Raw genomic sequence first — 17411 nt, forward strand, 5'->3', positions numbered from 1 at the left:
ACTCTACGCGCTCCTTATTGGACACGGCTACAGACCGCGCCCCCTGAGTGTGAGCCCAGTGAGCCTGCCTTCTGAGTGACAGAAGAGGACAACCAATCCAGGCATGCATGAGGCCAGAATGACAGGCTGCAGCTTTCTTTTTCTTTTTCTTTTTCTTTTTCTTTTTCTTTTTCTTTTTCTTTTTCTTTTTCTTTCTTTTTCTTTTTCTTTTTCTTTTTCCTTTTCTTTTTCTTTCTTTTTATTTTTCTTTTTCTTTTTCTTTTTCCTTTGAGATCTGGAAAGGACACCCCAGAGCTCCAGGCTGCAGTGATTTTTAAGGGAAATTTTCCTCCCAGAAGCAGGGACAAGCCCAACCATAACATATGCACTTGCATATGAGGTCATCTCAACTTGTGGATTGTATATGTTGCTATATTATTCATAAATGAAAAGAATATAATGACAGTTACTGTAAAATGTCATTTAACTTTTCTGCTCTCTGCTCTTGTGAGGAGACAGATTGAACTTTGAACTGGGAAGTAAACCGCTAAAGCAACAATATCCCCTGAAAACCATACGCAAAGCACAGGTTTTTTTCCTAGTATTTACATTTAAAAAGAAAAGAAACAGTTGAAATTGATTTTAATAACATAACCCAATATATCCAGAATATTACCTTTAGGTGACTAAAGAAATACTAGTAGTGAAGTTTATGTTATTTGGAACAACACCCTCAAATCTCTCTCCAGCGTATCTCAGTTCACAGCAGCCACGTTCCTGATTTGAGAGCCATGGGTGCCCTCCATTAGGGAGGTAAGGGGCCTGCTCTAACCCTCTATATGCTAGCATTGAGGGATACAATTGCTTACTAGTATTTCTTCTCAGGTCTAAAGAGCAGGAGACACAATGCCCTGAGTGAGAGCAGGGACCTCCAACCAGGAAGTGTCCACTTGATGCTGGTCACAGGTTCTTTCCGATTGCAGAAATCAGACAGCAAACAAAGGAAAATGGGGTCCCAGGAGGTGAAAGACACATACCCTGCAATCTGTCCCCAGCCTTGACTCCATAGTTTAAATACTGTAAATGCAAACTTCTAGTTTGGCAATTTGGCCTTAGACCTAATGGCCAGGCTGTGATATCTGTTTCCTCCTGTGGTCCACACTGATAAGCAGCTAGGCTGGTAATCCTGATGAGCTACATTTCATTCCAAAGCCAAAAATCCTCCACCAGACCACAAGGTTTATGCAATATTTCTTGTTCTCTTCAGACTTGAAAAGTGACAATTATTCAAATAACTGAATTTTTGAGAGATATATGTGTGTGTATGTGTGTATTAAAGACACACATATAATAGTACTATATATTACATATTGTAACACAAACAGAACCTTCTCATATGTCTGAGTCATCTTGGGGCTCCCATTCCAGGATCCAGGGAATCCTGGTTTGGTTTATATCAAAGGTAAACATTAGCTAGAATTAATCTCAGCCCACGTTTACACAACAAAATATAGGTTGATATTGAAAATGTTGTCCATTTAATCAGGGTTTATCAATTATAAAACAGGCTGATCTAGAGGGCTGTGTAAGACCACCAAGTCCTGTGTTTTTAAAACACAGAAAGCCTAGAGAAGACATCCCAGGAGGTCTCTTTGACTTAAGAGATACAATTCTTTGTCCGTCTTTTATGTTATGGAAAGTCTTCAGAAACAAAGCTTTGTCAGCCCAGGTTCCTCCTAGAGGCAAATGCTTGGAGACCACAGGGTGCAAAAAAGCACATTACGGGGCCCAGAATCTGAGGACAACTCTGGGGAGAAAAAGTCCAAATGACTGAGAATGAACTGAAAGTGACTCAAGTTTGTCAGTTTGGGAAATTGGAAAAGAATGGAGCAGTGTGATTTTATATGCCACATAAACAGGAGATTAGCCAAATCAAAAAAAAATTTAAATGCCAACGGCCAGGGCTGGGGATGTGGCTCAAGCGGTATCGCGCTTGCCTGGCATGCGTTCGGCCCGGGTTCGATCCTCAACACCACATACCAACAAAGATGTTGTGTCCGCCGAGAACTAGAAAATAAATGTTAAAAAAAAAAATGCCAACAGCCAGGGAATCCTGGCTGCAGAGAAGCAGCTACAGTCAGAGATTTCTGGTAGCAATGTAACTTCTGCAGCTCTTTGTGATGTAATCTGACTGTGGCTATTAAATTGTTCTCTGTGCATATTTCTTCACTCAGTATTGCCTTTCCTGGGAGCCTGTCTTCAGCAGGAGATTGTTTTAGGTCATCAGCTGAATTGTGTCCTCTCCCCAAATCTCCTATGTGGATGTTCTAAGTACCAGTGCCTCAGACTGTGACTCTATTTGAATATATGGCTCATGAAGACATGATCAGTGTTAATCCAGTTAGTTGGGGTGAGGTCTAATCCAATTAACATTTTTCCCTTATAGGAAATGGCAATAAGGATGAAGAGAAGCTCAGGGAAATATCATGCAAACATAGAAGAAGATGGCAATCTCCATGTCAAACAGTGGGCCTCAAAGGAAATCCTTCCAGCCAGCACCCTGATATGTAGTCTTGGGAATTAGGAAAAATAAACTTCTGTCCTAAAACCCCATCTGGGCATTGTCTTTTGATACCACATGGTACTGAGGCAGACCACTAGGACACACATACTCTGTCCCTGCGGCGTGTCTGAATGAAGATGCAGTTGAATCACGTCACATTCCACCAGCACTGAAAGGCTGCACTGCTGCAAGAAATGACATTTCTCACTGGAACATTATGAAGGCAGGTGAGGACACAGCTGCTGGCCTGATGGGGCTTTAGAGATTTGTTTTGTGGTGTGGCACAGTCCTGAAAAACTCAGAGAGTACTTTTACCTCAATTGTTTGTGCAACCCTCACTCCTCTTTGTCCCAACACTTTCCTGGCAAAGGTGTGAGTTTTTAAGTCTTGTAAAGGAGTGTAAGTACAGTGGAGGTGACTGGCATATGGGCTACCTGGGGCAGGTAGCTAAAACGAAAACAGTAGCCACAGGAAAGGAACATTCAGGGCCCAGTAAACATTGAAAATGTTTTCTCTGTTATTTCTCCAAGTGTGCAATCTGGAGATTCACACCTATTCAGTTGCCAGAGGGAGGAATGCAGTCTAGATTTCTTGGGCAATGGGAATGTAGGTCACTCAAGTGGTCAAGTCCTCAGACAGAGACTGGAGGAGTCCCCATACTTGGCCATTTGTCCTGGCCTATCCTAGAAATCTCCCGTTCCTGCCATGGAGACCCTTCCCCAGTAGGCTCATCTAACCTCAGACCAGAGATACCATTGTTCATGGTGTGGTGGACTTCCTCTTTCCCCAAGGAGACAGAATTAACAAGGAGCTGCATGGAACTCGCAAAGAGATTGTCTTACATGTAGGCCAAAAATTAACGCCGACCATCCTGGCTGACTCCACAGGGGATACTTTCATTGAAAATCTTTATACCCAGATCAGGTAAATGTGAATATGTACATAGGCCTCCATCCAGTGGTGATGCTAGATCAGAATAAGGTCTCTGGATAAACATTTGAGTAGCAAAACTAGGATTTAATACTTAATATTCACCCTACCAGGCATGTCCAGTGGTGCAAACATGAACATTCTGCCAGTTTCAACATGAGATATCCTGTCGTTATAGGTCCCCTGAAGTCTCTTCCACTAGAGCGTGGGGGGGAAGGCTAAAGGACTTCCCAGGGGTGATCACAGGACTGGCCTGGATTGGTCCTCTCTGGGCTGCTCTTTTGCCTGTGGGTGCCTCCTGATAAGCGGCCACAAGGGTATTGGGTCAGGGCTGAGTCAACATGTGAAAATGCTCCCACTCTAAACTTTTTGGGGCCTAGAACCTTCGAAGGTTTGAACCCATCAAGAAAACATCTTGCTCTGTTGTGCATCTCCCTTCACGTGAGCTGAATAGGGGACTGTCTCCAGAATGTATGTGCCTGGTCACCAGAGTTCTACGTTCTGTTGGGTCCTATCGCTGAGAAATTGAGGTCGCTTCCTCCAAGTGCAATGAGCTGGACCTCTTCCTGTACTAAGACCTCCCTAAAGTGTCCTTTGGGATGCTGACTTGTCATCTGCTTCTCCATGCAAAATGGTACAAACAGAAATGGCCTTTCTGCCCCTTGGGAAGCTGTCAATGTGTCACTGCCCACCTCGGTGGAGGCTCACAGCAGGCCTGGCAGGTGCCCTGGGGAAGACTCAGACCTCGATGGCAACATGAGAACCGGATTAAACTCCAACCGAGTTTAATCCATATCTTGAGTCTGCATTCTGTGTGGAGGCAGAAAACCGCCATCATCATAGAAGAGGAAAACCCGCCGTGTACCAATGTAAACCCAGCTGGGCCTGGGCTCCCTGACTCAGTGCTAGGCCACTTTTGAAGAGAAATGCCTGCGACGGCCACATGATGGCAGCCTTGCACAAACTGAGGCCAACCTTAGAGCTCTCCCTGGTTCCCTCCAGTCACAGGGATCCCAGGCAGTGGGTGCACACCTGCCTTTCTAAAAAACCTCAGAGACCCTGCCCAAGGTGCATCCTTAATTGCAGCTGGACACTCTGCACTTTACAAGAGAAAACACAGCATCATGCACTGCCCACCCCTGCCTGTCTTAATGCAAAGAGAGCTGGTCTGTTTCAAAGGGAACTGTGTGCTGCCTTGCTCCCCAAATTTCAGTGCTGCAAAAAGTCACATAACACAGAGAAGATGTATCATCAAGAGGGGCACAAGTTAAGTCTCTAAGAAAAAAATATTTGACTTTCAATATGAGTCCAGGAAAGCTGATTCCAGACTTTCCTAATTTTGTAAATAATCCCATAGACATGCCAATAGATAAAGTTATAAAGACTCACTAATCCACTAAAATGCACCCTGCTTCTCTTTGCCCTAGTTAAATATGGGAGACCTTGAGACTCCCTACTCCCTAGGATCCCTTCATATTGGATGATGCAGCTGGGCCTGGGGTCTTTTCTGCTCCTCTGTGCTGCACCCTGAACCTCTACCTTCCTCTCAGTCTCTGACACCTTTGGCAGCCTCCACTTTGGGAGAGATTCAGAAAATACTGGAGTGTATTTAGAAACATTTCATCATCAGGCTATGATGCCTTCAATTTGGTTCCTTATTACTTTTCAGTTTTTGTTTTTGATTTGTACCAGGGAGTGAACTCAGGGGTACTCAACCACTGAGCCACATCTTCAGCCTTATTTGGTATTTTATTTAGAGACAGGGTCTCACTGAGTTGCTTAGCACCTCACCACTTCTGAGGCTGGCTTTGAACTCATGACTCTTCTGTCTCAGCTGAGCCCCTGGGATTACAGGCGTGCACCACCAGGACTGGCCCTTTTCAATAATTTTTAAATTTTGTTTGTCAGTAACAGCATTTTAACCAATGTATTTTGGGGATCAGTTTGCTCCATTTATGAAATGAGAACAATGTTTCTCTTGAAGCATTGACTGGGAAACTTAAGGCACATGCCCAGGATTCATGGATGCCCAGTACACAGATGTCTCACCCTTGATGATGAGAAAAATGGATATGGGGTGAGAAGAGAGAAGGGATCCAGAAGGCAGAACAGAAAATGCGCCTGCCCCCATGAAGTGTAGGCTAACAGGAGCTAGGCATGGTCCTTGGGTCTTGGTGAGAGGAATAGGCACTTACTAAGGCTATTTCCCTGAAGCCCATTTCCCCAGCTAAGCCAAGCTCAGACTGGTAACAAATGTGTCCAATATCCTTCAAGCCTCGGCATGCCATGTACCTCTGGGAGTCACAACTTGAGGTCTTGGCTTATTGAGATTCAATCAATGCAGTCATCTCTTCTGGGCACATTGGGCTGGGTGCTGTGCTGAAGGTTAGCACAGACTCTTGGCATGGCAGACATGGCCTGCTCTGTCCTAGGATTTTTTGGACAGTGCAAGTAGCAGTCTCAACAAGAAGCAATGACAATAGGGGACCAGGCTCTAGTTTCATCCTAGTATTAACAACAGCATATCAACATATGGCCTTAAACAGTGCTGATGAAGGAACTCCCTGGTGGGGTCCTGATGAGGGGTCAGGCAGGAGAGATACAGAAAGAGACTCAGAGAACTATGGCAGTAGCTGGCAGCATGATCTGGTGCCTTTACAATGCTAGAAGAGCAGCCAAAAGCAAAGCATTCACTTGTGAATATTCACCCTGGGTGGTAAACTCCCTGAGACTAGGGTCAGGGCTCAATGTCCAGGCAATATTGAAACATTCAGCCCCATAGGAATGTGCAAGCCTGAATATTTAGGGGAAAAAAACCCCAAGATCACTTGGATTTTGCAAAATCCAGAGCTATTCTTCTTGGCATGGCAACTCCCAAAAGGCAGGACATGCTGAACACACATGGAAGAGCTTTCTAGCCCGAGTTCTCAGTGACAGCTGTGCAGGGCATGCAGGAAAGAGTTAGGCTTGGGTGTCCAGGCAGCTCTGAGGCTCTGAGTGGGAACAGGGACTGTAATTGGATCATATCTTTCTATATATTTACACACCATCCCAGAAGTTCACTAGCACCAGTGTAGTTGTATATGCCTCGAGACCTTTAGCTCAAGAAGTGCAGCCTCAAAGAGCACAGTAGTAATTTCATCACACACTCAATGCACTATTTTTTTTTTACATTTGAGCATTATCTGAGTTACTGAACCATCCATAATTTTCAACCATCATTCTTAATTCTGCATAAGAGCTTGTAGAAAAGACATACCATGGTTTATCAAGCCATATTGCTCCTCTTGAATATTGAGGTTCCTACGAGTTTTTAGCCAGTATAAAAATAATCTGTAAAATGTAAAGATCTTACCCCCAAATAGTAAAAACAGAGTGGGGGTAGAGGAAGTGTTTTTGAATGGGGGAGGATTTGGGTTTTCTCCCATCCCTTTCCCACAAGACCAGACTTCCTTGGATCCTGTCTCCTTGGCACAAGCTCTGCCCTTGAATGATCTGTGTCCCTTACCCTCTTTGTGTCTTTTGACCCTATTCAGCTCTCTTCCTGGGGTAGTTGTGCTGAATGAAGAAGGTGGGAAGCAGCGCCCCCTCCTGGCCATTCACCATTAGAACTGGGAGAGGAACCAGCGATGGCCAGACCAAAGTTCAGTTGTGAAATAGAGCTGAGAAGCAGGGAGTACCCCCATTATGAAAGAAAAGAGCCCAGGCCACAGCCTGGCTCCTGGAAGACACAACGACTCCATGTTGCTTTCTGAGAGAGGTGAAATTTAGTCTATGTGCAGCATCTGGTTTAAGAAGTCAAATGAACCCTTCCCCATCCACAGGGTGGAAAGTCTTGGAGTCTTCAGGATGAGGGTGGGGTAGGGTGGGGCTGTTGGGAATCGTCTGAGGTGACCCAAGCCTCTGATGTCTACTTCTATAGGATTATTAGAGTCTAGCAGGTAAAATGGTTCATCTACCATGTGAGAGAATGTCATTGTGACTGCATGACCATACCATAGGGACTAGATTATTCTAGAGTGAGGGGTTTTCATTCTCTGTCCTTGGAGCTAGAAGCTCAATATAATTTGAGGTGGAAACAGTCTCAGTTGAATAAAAACTGATCTTGTGCCAGGAGTCAAGGGACAATGATCCAATATAGCTCTGCCCTAGCTGGTTGTGCAGAGTGGGAGACAGGGCCCCCCATGGCTGGCTTCCCTCTGTGTGTGTAAGGGGCTTCTCCTACAGGCTCTCATGTTGCCTTTGGAGTTGGTGGCTCCTCTGTCTTTCCATGGAGATTAGTCTCTGTTGAGCAGCAGCTAGACAGAAAGACAGTGGGCAAATATGTGACTGTGCTCAGCCTACTATAGACTGGCTTTCTGGGGACACTATGCAAAATTGTTTTCTTCTTCCCAGAGCACTTACCCAGAAATAATCACAGAAGAGTTATGTTGGGAGTTATGACATGACTCAGTGATCAGGCAAGAAGGTGCTGGAAGGGACCACAGCCCCAAATAAGATCATATGTCTGCAAGGGTATGTGTTGGGAAACTAAGGATTCAGTGGCCAGGACCGAGTCTGGTGATGGGATGTGTGGACTTGGCCATATTTGGGGTAGAACATCCTGGTCTCCTGGTTGAGAGGAGCTGGGACCTCCCTCACCTTGCTCTCAGAGTGCAAGGGAGATTGCAGGCATGCCTGGAAAACTGCATGTGGCAGAGGAGCAGAGGGGTCATTTGGGTTCTAGTGTGACCTGGTAGCTCTAATTATCCATACTGAGTCTGAACACTCTTCCTCAGATGAGATGATTTTGAATGGTGCACTGTAACTGCCAATAACTGCTCTAGTAGTTCTATGTAATTTTGAAGTTAGTTGAGGCAAATGGAACTCATTTTGATTGACAATTGTTATAAAAAGTTCAGGTTTTAAATACATTTTTGTAAGTATAACAGGCAAGATATTTTGTAAGTATAACTTAAGAAAAATAAGCAAACAAAAAAGTAATACAAGTGGCAAAATTGCTAAGGTGATGTGCAAAAAAGATGTATGGAAACTTCTAGAAGATATGAGTAGGCAGGAAGGCTCCCAAATTCAGCAACAAACTGACCAATACAAAGCCTCTGTGAGGACCTGTCAGGGAGTCTTCATCCTTTCTGCTTTCCTGCTTTCTCCTTTAGATCTGTTAATCTTCTTGGACCTGAGGGAGACTAACAGTGAGATGGGAGGCTAAGATTGATTCAAAACACACCTTTGGAGACTGGATTTGGTTTCTGTCACGAGTAGGCAAAATTGCGACATATGCAGTCAAGGGGAGAAATAAAGAATGTCCATGTACTTCTGCCCCTTTCAATGCTTTATTCACTCAAATTACTAAATACAATTTCACTCTATAGGTTCTTAATCAAGAAAATGACAATCCTTAATGCTAGGCACTGCAATAGACATAATCAATTCACAGCAAACAATTCTAGATTAATTCTAAGCACTGCAAACATACTTAATCATGACAGGCTAATGATAGACATTCCCTCTGCATGCTAAGTTCAAAAGTCTCAAGCCTTAGGCTTTAGTCCAGCAGATGCACACTCACTTAGACTTCAGTGATCAGGTCCAGAACCAAGGCAGGCTTTTTCTGGCGTGGAGTGGACGACCAGTTGAGGAGAGGGTCTTAGGGAGAAGTTGCAGCTCTCACCAAGGTCCAGATGAGGCAGTAGAGTTTGAGAGTTGTGAGGATCACACAGAGGATCAGGCATGATGACAAGTGGCATCAAAGGTTTTCCATGGAATGTTCTTTGCCAAATAAGGTAGGAGGTGAGCAGTCCAGTTTCCAATGGGTTACACCCCACTCTGGAGCTACAGAGTGGTCTCCCTGCCAAGCGGAGACAGAGGTCCCATGCACTGTGCAGTCCATTGAGTGGGAGGGGCCACAAAGTAGATTGCAATGCCAAACCTAAGTCTCCTTGGCTCCAGGCCAAGTGAAGACCTCAAATAAGCTCCAATAATTCAGAGGTGGCATTCCACATGCTATCACTCAATCAGCTATCCTAAAAATTATAATAAATCTGCCCTGTATTACCTTGAAGAGGCAAGCCAAATTCAGGGGAGCTGGAGTTTAGATCAGGGGTCATCAAATTAAGGGCCAAATTATGTCTGTGTACCAGCTAAGACTGGTTTTTACAGTTGCACGTGTGCCACCAGTTGGATACCAGGAAACATGAGCTGTGACCACCGAATTAAGCAACATCACCTAAAAATGCTGCACTCTGGGACTGAGTGTGGACCTCAGAAGAAGAGCGTCTGCCTAGTGCATAAAGGGCCCTTGGATCCATCCCCAGGATGGTCCCCAAAATATAAATGAAGATAAACATACTATATGCAATTATGGTTACTATATTTTAATTCCACCAGTTAAAATCTCTTGGAAGGCCCGTGGCGTCCAGACGGTGCGCGGCGGCCTGCGGCTGGACCTGGCTGGCGAGCGGGCGAAGCTGGACCAGCGGGCCTGCTGCGTGGCGATCGGGCCAGCTGCAGGCCACGCCATGGACCCTCACGTCCAGCTGGAGTTCCAGCCTCACTGAGCCAGCCGCCCCAGGAGCTTACTGCTGAGGAAGCCACACGAGCACTGACCATGTCTATCATGGATCACAGCCTCACCACAGGCGTGGTCACGGTCATTGTCATCCTCATCGCCATTGCTGCACTGGGGGCCTTGATCCTGGGCTGCTGGTGCTACCTGCAGCTACAGCACATCAGCCAGTCGGAGGAGAGCATTGTGGGCGATGGCGAGACCAAGGAGCCCTTCCTGCTGGTGCAGTACTCGGCCAAGGGACCGTGTGTGGAGAGGAAGGCCAAGCTGATGACCTCCAGCGGCCCAGAGGTGCACGGCTGATCTGGGCTTTGAGGCTTCAGGTCCTGTTTGCAGCCAGCCAAGCGGCACCAGGAGGGGCGGAACCACACAGATATGCTGCTGTCTGAGAGGAAGGGTTGATGCTTGCTGGCATGGCCTCTTCCGGCTTGGCCATCGCATGCACTGACTCCAGGGTCCTGGCTGTCCTGGGCTTCCCCTTGGCCTCCTGGTGGGGCTGCCCATTGCAGGCAGTGGGCAGGCTTGACCTTGCTGGGGCCTCGCTGGGGCTGTGGCCCCCTAGTGCTTTTGTTACTTGAATGTTTAGCTGAGCCTGTTTTTGACAGAGCTACTACTGTAATGCATGAACTAACAAACCTGTGAACTATACATAGGCCCCAGAAGCACTTGCTTAAAGCCTTTTTTTGCTGAATTTTAAAAATACCATATTGAGCACATGGGACCCGTTGATTATGGCCATACTCACGATGAGCAGGGGCAAGACCATGGAGGGTCTTGGACGTGTAAGGCCCAGGGTTGAACCTGGCAGGAGTCTCTGATGCCTACCTGCCTATATGTAAAAGAAGTGGGAGGTCAGTTTGAAGTCTCTGGCTGACCAGTCTGGGTGCTTTGGTGATGTCTCTCTGGCTGGTAGTGGATGAAGAGCCACGCCCCCTCCCTCTTTCCTCCAGATAGATGCAGCCGTTAAGCTGTTAACTGCGCCCATTGATGGCAGCTTATTGCAAGGAAGCTACGTACCTGCTTGGGAGCTAGTGAAGGATGAGTCAGGGCAAGCGTCCCGAGGGCTGCCAGGCGTCTTAGTAGCAGAGCAGTGTCTTGCCCCCCTGGTTGTGAGCATGCTGAGTACCCCATCTTGACACAGGCTTTGCTAAAGTCACAGATCCTCAGAGGAGCACCAGAGCTCTGGTGGCTACTGTCAGCTGAGACCCAGTTGGCCCAGGAGCAAGTTTTTGGTTTTGTTTTTGTATTTAATATTTTCTGCACTGGAGGGGAGGAGGTGGAGATTTGGCTTTTTTCCCCCTCTTCCCTTTTCACAAGTTAGCCCCCTTTCCTCTCTGATGAGCGCCCACCTGCTGGGAATTGGATTTCATTTTCCTTATGGCCCATCTCAAAAGTCCCTGATCTCTTCAAAGGCCCTGCATGTGGTGTGTGGCTTCACCAAGAAGCCACCAGATGCTCCCTGCGAGCCGGTGCTTAGCACAGGAAGAGGGGGTGAATTTCAAGTTCAGGAACTGGTTCTCATGGGCAGGAGTTGGTGGCTTTCAGTGGAGCTGGCCTGCGTCTCAAGCTGTCCCATGTGAGCTAGCTCAGGTTTTTAATCCAACCACTGTATGCACATTCTACACCATCACCAAAATGTGGCTCAAGTGTCATCCTGGGTCACCAGTCGGAGGCCAGCCCTGGCATGACTTTGGAGTGCTGGCCCCATGCACTTGAGCTGCTGGCAAGCAGCAAGCATAGTGGGAGGCACAGCTCTGGCCTCCTGGTCCTGCTGGAGCAACTCCCCTGTTGAGCTAATCCACTCTCTAGAGCCCCGGGGAGCTGTAGGGAGCCTCCTTTTTAGCAGCATCAGACAAGAAGCAATGGCCTGGGGCAGGGTGGGGAGGGGTGGCTGACTAGGCCATCTGTGCTGCAGGCAGTGGAGATGCACCAGAGAGCAGGAGAGGAAATGCCCTTGCCCCTGACGGATGGCGCAGTGGTGAAGAGGTGGTAGAGGGACAGCTGGGCCTAAGCAGAGGCAATCAGGTGGGGCAGAGGCTGGGAGAGGCCACCCAGCCACTGCAGCCAGGACCAGAGGGGAGGACAGGAGGCCCAAAGGTGTTGACAAAAGAAGGGGGCAGCTGGGTGAGGCTGAGGTGCTGGATCCACCCCTCTCCCTTCCGACCTCCTGGCTGGCTCCCACTACTCTTGAGGCTGGTGGCCCACAGCCTCAGCTGCATGAGTGGCGGGATCTGTACCTTCAGCCTCTGACCCTGATCCCTCAGCTGACTTCACTCTGGCGCCTGTAGTTCTCACTGTGCCGCTGAGTTTGTTTGGAGATGACTAGCCCTGCTCGCTCAACAGCTTCACTTTGGAGGTCCTCTTGCCCCTCCATTAGCCAGCCACATCTGTAGAGCCTGAGTTGGTCAGGGGCAGTACCGGATGAGGGGCAGGCCCAGTGGGGCGCTGGTGGGGTGTCTGGGAGGAGCAAGACGATGCCCATGAAACTGGAGAGCAACACACAGTGGCTGTCTCTCATTATTTTTAAGCATAGATCCCAAGCCACACACTCCAATGGCTTAGTAAATTATGACCTCTCTCAATTCTTTATCAATAGCCCAACTATTGTGTTCAAGTCTTCTAAGACAGTCAAGAGTTAACCTTTCCCCCTCCATGTCATGGCAGAAGCAACAGTAGGGCAGCGGGAGGGAACGCTCTGACACTGAGCCACTCAAATATGGACTGATTTTTCAGACAGATCTTCAAATGGACTGTGCTACTGTTTTTCTCTCAAAGCTACCAAGTTTATGCAATAAGTGGAAGGGATGTCATCCCTGTTCAATAAAAGCTGAATGACATTCAAGTTGATTTTCTAGACCACTGAGAAAATCTTTATTTACAATAAATTTCAATAAAATTTGTATAAATATATTCCCAATTAAAAAAAATCTCTTGGAAATTTGTATTTTTCTCTCCTTTTATAAGTGCTCACATAATAATGATTTTTCCCCTCAGCTCACAAAACCTAAAACAGTATCTAATACATTCCAGAAAAAAGGTTGTCTCTGGTGTGGAATACAGAAGGATTTGGAAATAACATTGAAAAAATATTCTGTATAAAAGTGAAATAAACTCAAATTACAATTATTTCTCAAAAAATAACACAGCATGGATATGATAGAAATTTCAATCAAATTAACCAGGTCTCAAAGTGTTTTTCATGTGTTCCACATTTTAGTTTAGAGTAGTTAAGAGAGAAGCAAAAAACCTTGTTTGTATCAGCTGTAATAAGAAAGAAAAATGAATGGAAAATAAAAGGAAAAGGAATTAATAGGAAAATATGCATGCTTTTTTGAATTGATGATAAAATAATGATATAAGAATAAAGACACTACACAGCCCCGTACTCAAGCACTGATTCAACACTTCATGTTAGTAGATAGAAGGTCTAAATGCAGAATCCTGACATGACTTGTGTCATGTGGCTTAGTGCTTCATCCACAGCCCTGGAGCAGCAAACATGACTGTGGAAGACATCCAGGTGACATCACCAACCCTCCAGACAACCACAGACAGACAGGTGCCCAGACCTGGAAAGAAGAGAAAGGATGTTTACTTCCTGGAGCTAAATGTGTGTAAATGAAGCATAAAATTGGGTCAAAATGTGTCAGTGTGACAAGAGCTAAGTATCTGTTTGGGATGGAAGATCAGGCAATGATTTGTGCCACTTATGAATACTTCTGTCATGGTCTTTGCAATTGCCATCATGAGGTGGCTGCAGAGTGATCTGCAGCAAGAGGCTGCTGGAGGTGCCTGTTAGGGCTGGGGCATGCAACTGGAGCTCTTGGCTCAGGGCAGAAGGGAAAGCAAATGCCCCTCAGCATTTGTCATAATTTCTTCTAAGGTTGTAACTAACTGAGCTTAGGAAAAATACCTTTCATCATAGAAGTAATAATAGAAGGTGACATGTATGGAATATTTACCAAGTGCCATGTATTAGTCTACATCTCTCTCATTTTAATTATTTAACCCTCACAGCAAATTGTATGACATGAGTTTTATCAATTTCATCATTTTGTAAAAAGGCGACTGACATGTGGAGATGTAAGCCACTTGCTGAAGCTCCCAGCTAAGAAGCAGGAAAGCAGTGCTTCTGAATCCATATGCTTTGGCTCTAGAACTTCTGGTCTCAATCACAAGATGGATAAGTGCCAGGGGTCCAAATCAGAGCTGGGGTCACAAGTTAAGAGTTAAAGACAAAGGCAGAATTGTTCATGAAATGAAGAGAGAATTTTTGTTGTTCACATAAGAAAAGGGGAAGAGAGAGTAATCAAAGATGGGGAAAAACTATGAGAACTCCTGAGGGGGAAAGCCTAAAATAGGGCTTTGGAGAACAGGAAAGTCTGGAATTAATGTTCATCAACAGCCTTATTGAGGTATAATTTAAGAAAATAAATGGTATGTACTTAAAGGGTGCAATTTAGTGTGTTGAAACAATCCAGAAACCCCAGTCACACGGTCACCACTCATATTCTATTTGTCACTACAGATTCACTTATATTTTTTAGATTTATATATATATGGAATCATATAGTATGTATTATTTTTAAAAAATTTAGTTGTAAATGGATACAATACCTTTATTTTATTTATTTATTTTTACGTAGTGCCAAGGATCAAACCCAGTACCTCACACATGCTAGGTGAGTGCTCTACCACTGAGCTACAAACCCAGCCTTGTATAGGTGGTTGTCTACACAGAAACTGGCCAGGATCACAGCTCTTGGGACCTGGAAGACATTTCATCTTGTTGGCAGTGCCTGCTGCTCAGTGTGAGTCATTGATCATGGTGCTCTCCACTTCATAATGAGGGCATTATGCTCAATGAAGGCAGTAGATCCCTGCATCCTCCACCCCATGAGGGGAGTAGATCCCTGTACCCTCCACTTGACACAAGGAGTAGATCCTCACATTCTCCACCCAGTGAGGGGAGTACATTCCAGTGCCTTCCATTCAGTCTGGGAAGTGGATCCCCGTGCCCTCTGCTGCACAGGGGAGTTGATCTCCATGCTTTCCACCCCATGAGAGAAGTAGGTCCCTATGTGCTTCACCCATAAGGGGAGTAGATCCCTATGCCCTCTAGCTAGTGGGAGGAGTACAATCAGGTATCCTCCACCTGGAGTTAATCTCTGTATCCTCTATCTGATGAGTTCCCATTCTAGAACATTTCAGTTCAACCCCAGAAGTATGGAACTGGAGAAGACATTGAAGAATCCTGCCTTTTCTAACCTGTGATTAGTATTCTTCTGCCCCATTTAGAACTTCTTTCTTTTTTTTTTTTTTAACTGGGTGGCATTTTTTAAATTATTATTATTTTTTTTTAGTTTTTTATGGACCTTTATTTTTTTATTTATATGTGGTGCTGAGAGTCAGACCCAGTGCCTCAGATGTGCTAGGCAAGTGCTCCACCACTGAGCCACAATCCCAGCCCTTTTGTTATTTCTGATGCCAGGGCATTCCTAGACCAAGATTGACTCCTGTTCATCTCTGCTCTCTAGTAAAAATGGCCACAAATATGAAGATGAAGTGTGTCTCATGTCACATCACAGATTGCCTTCGTCTGCATTCTCTAGTAATTTTTTTGTTATTGTTTTCTGCTTCTTAACATATTCTTTATCTCTTCTGTTTGGCCTTTTCACCAACTTGTTTTTTCCATTTTTTTTTCCTGATCAAATATTTATTGACTGACTGCAATAAGTATTGGAGGTGGAGGCAGAAATACCATGGCCTTTGTCCTCTAGGTATTTGTCATTTAAATAGGAAATGAAAACCTACAGCCAAGAATCCTTACAGCCTCTCTGAGCACAGTGTCTGAGGGCACTTTGGACTGTGTGACTGAATGCATGGGAGTCTGGTGGTCTCAGAGGGTGGAAGGCTGGAGCAGCCTCAGGCAGGAGGTGGGACCTGGGTGTTAGACTTAGATGAACATGGCAGACAGGCAGGGGCCTTCCCTTCTGCTGTGCGATGACCAGAGCCTGAAAGGGCCTAGCATGCTTTTGCAGGCCTGTGCTCCAGGACAGGAGACCATGGAGCCTCTGCTCCACCTCTGGCCTGTGGTGGCTCTGCTGACTTCCCTAGTGAACTCCTGGCCAAGTCGCACCAGGAGCAAAGGCCAGGTCAGGACTCAGGGCTGCAGAGGCTGAGTCAAGGGAAATCTCAGGGAAGGCTGATCTTGCTTTCTTGCGTCCCCCTCTTAATCACCTTCTTCCCCATTTTGCTCCTTCCCTCCTGGTTTAAGGAAAAGCTTCCAGACCTTTCTTTAAGCATCAGAACTTTTCCTTACCCCAGAGTTACAGAAAGCTGCTGTGTCTGTGACTAGAAATGGAGGTGGAGGCCAGAGTCTTTCCACCTTCACTGTCCATCTTCCTGGCCTCGCTGAGGGCCTCGTAGGGCACCAGGAAGTTCATCTTCCCTCCTAAGGGAAGTGTTTGTGCCAAAAGTGACAGCATGTGGCCAGCACTGCACTTCTGCCCCCTACCTGTTTGCCACCCCATATCCTGCAGCCCTGGAAATGGCTGGAGGAGAAGCAGCAACACTGCAAACCAAGCACCTTGTCCTGAATGTGAACGCCCTTCTCAGCTACCCCACAGAGAGCTTTTGTCCTGCCGTTTTAAGGCCACTAGGACACCTCCTGCGCAGGGAACTCTGATCATGGTTGTGTCTTTCTCTTGGAGACTTGACGTTCTTTTGAACATCTAGGATGTCACCTAGAGAGGCAGTTTTCAGTTGATGACATCACCCACCAGCAGTTTCCTCACTGCTGATTGTGAGGCTAACTTATGTCTGTAGGATCACAAAGAGCAGTTTACTGTTTAAGTAATTCTTATTTTGTTCTGAAGTTCCTTGTAATCCTTGTAATATGTTATTATTGATCAAATGGTCTTATGAAGTAGAATATTAATTATTTGTACATCAATGATAAACTCTGTTGTTTTACGCAGAAAAACGGATCTCTTAATCACTTTAAGAACTGTGAGACACTGACTTGTCTTTTCATTTTCTTAAAGTCCTAAGTTTGTGTTTTAACCAAGGAAAATTAATTTTTTTCTTTTCCATTAAAAAATCCACTTGTGGGCTAGGGATGTGGCTCAAGCAGTAGCCCGCTTGCCTGGTATGCGTCCAGCCCGGGTTCGATCCTCAGCACCACATACCAACAAAAGATGTTGTGTCCGCCGAGAACTAAAAAATAAATATTAAAAAAAAAAATTCTCTCTCTCTCTCTCCTCTCTCACTCTCTCTTTAAAAAAAAAAAATCCACTTGCCAGAAGTGGCAAACCAATATTTTTTTCTCTTGGACTTACCCAGTAGCTTTGTCCATTCATAGTAAGCACTAGT

The 17411-nt window shown here is 45.7% G+C and overlaps 1 protein-coding gene across 1 annotated transcript; it reads left to right on the top strand.

The window, feature by feature from the left end:
• Positions 1 to 9947: 9947 nt before the first annotated feature.
• Positions 9948 to 10341, top strand: LOC144369959 (stannin-like). Its single transcript, XM_078030428.1, has one exon. The coding sequence runs from the start codon at positions 10080 to 10082 to the stop codon at positions 10338 to 10340; it is 261 nt and encodes an 86-aa protein (XP_077886554.1). The 5' UTR covers positions 9948 to 10079; the 3' UTR covers position 10341.
• The last annotated feature ends 7070 nt before the right edge of the window (positions 10342 to 17411 follow it).

The sequence above is a fragment of the Ictidomys tridecemlineatus genome, chromosome 13, assembly GCF_052094955.1.
Source record: "Ictidomys tridecemlineatus isolate mIctTri1 chromosome 13, mIctTri1.hap1, whole genome shotgun sequence".
In the NCBI taxonomy this organism is placed as follows: Eukaryota; Metazoa; Chordata; class Mammalia; order Rodentia; family Sciuridae; genus Ictidomys; species Ictidomys tridecemlineatus.

Excerpts from the sequence above, each read along its gene's own strand:
- LOC144369959 (XM_078030428.1), top strand. The coding sequence starts at position 10,080 with ATGTCTATCATGGATCACAGCCTCACCACAGGCGTGGTCACGGTCATT.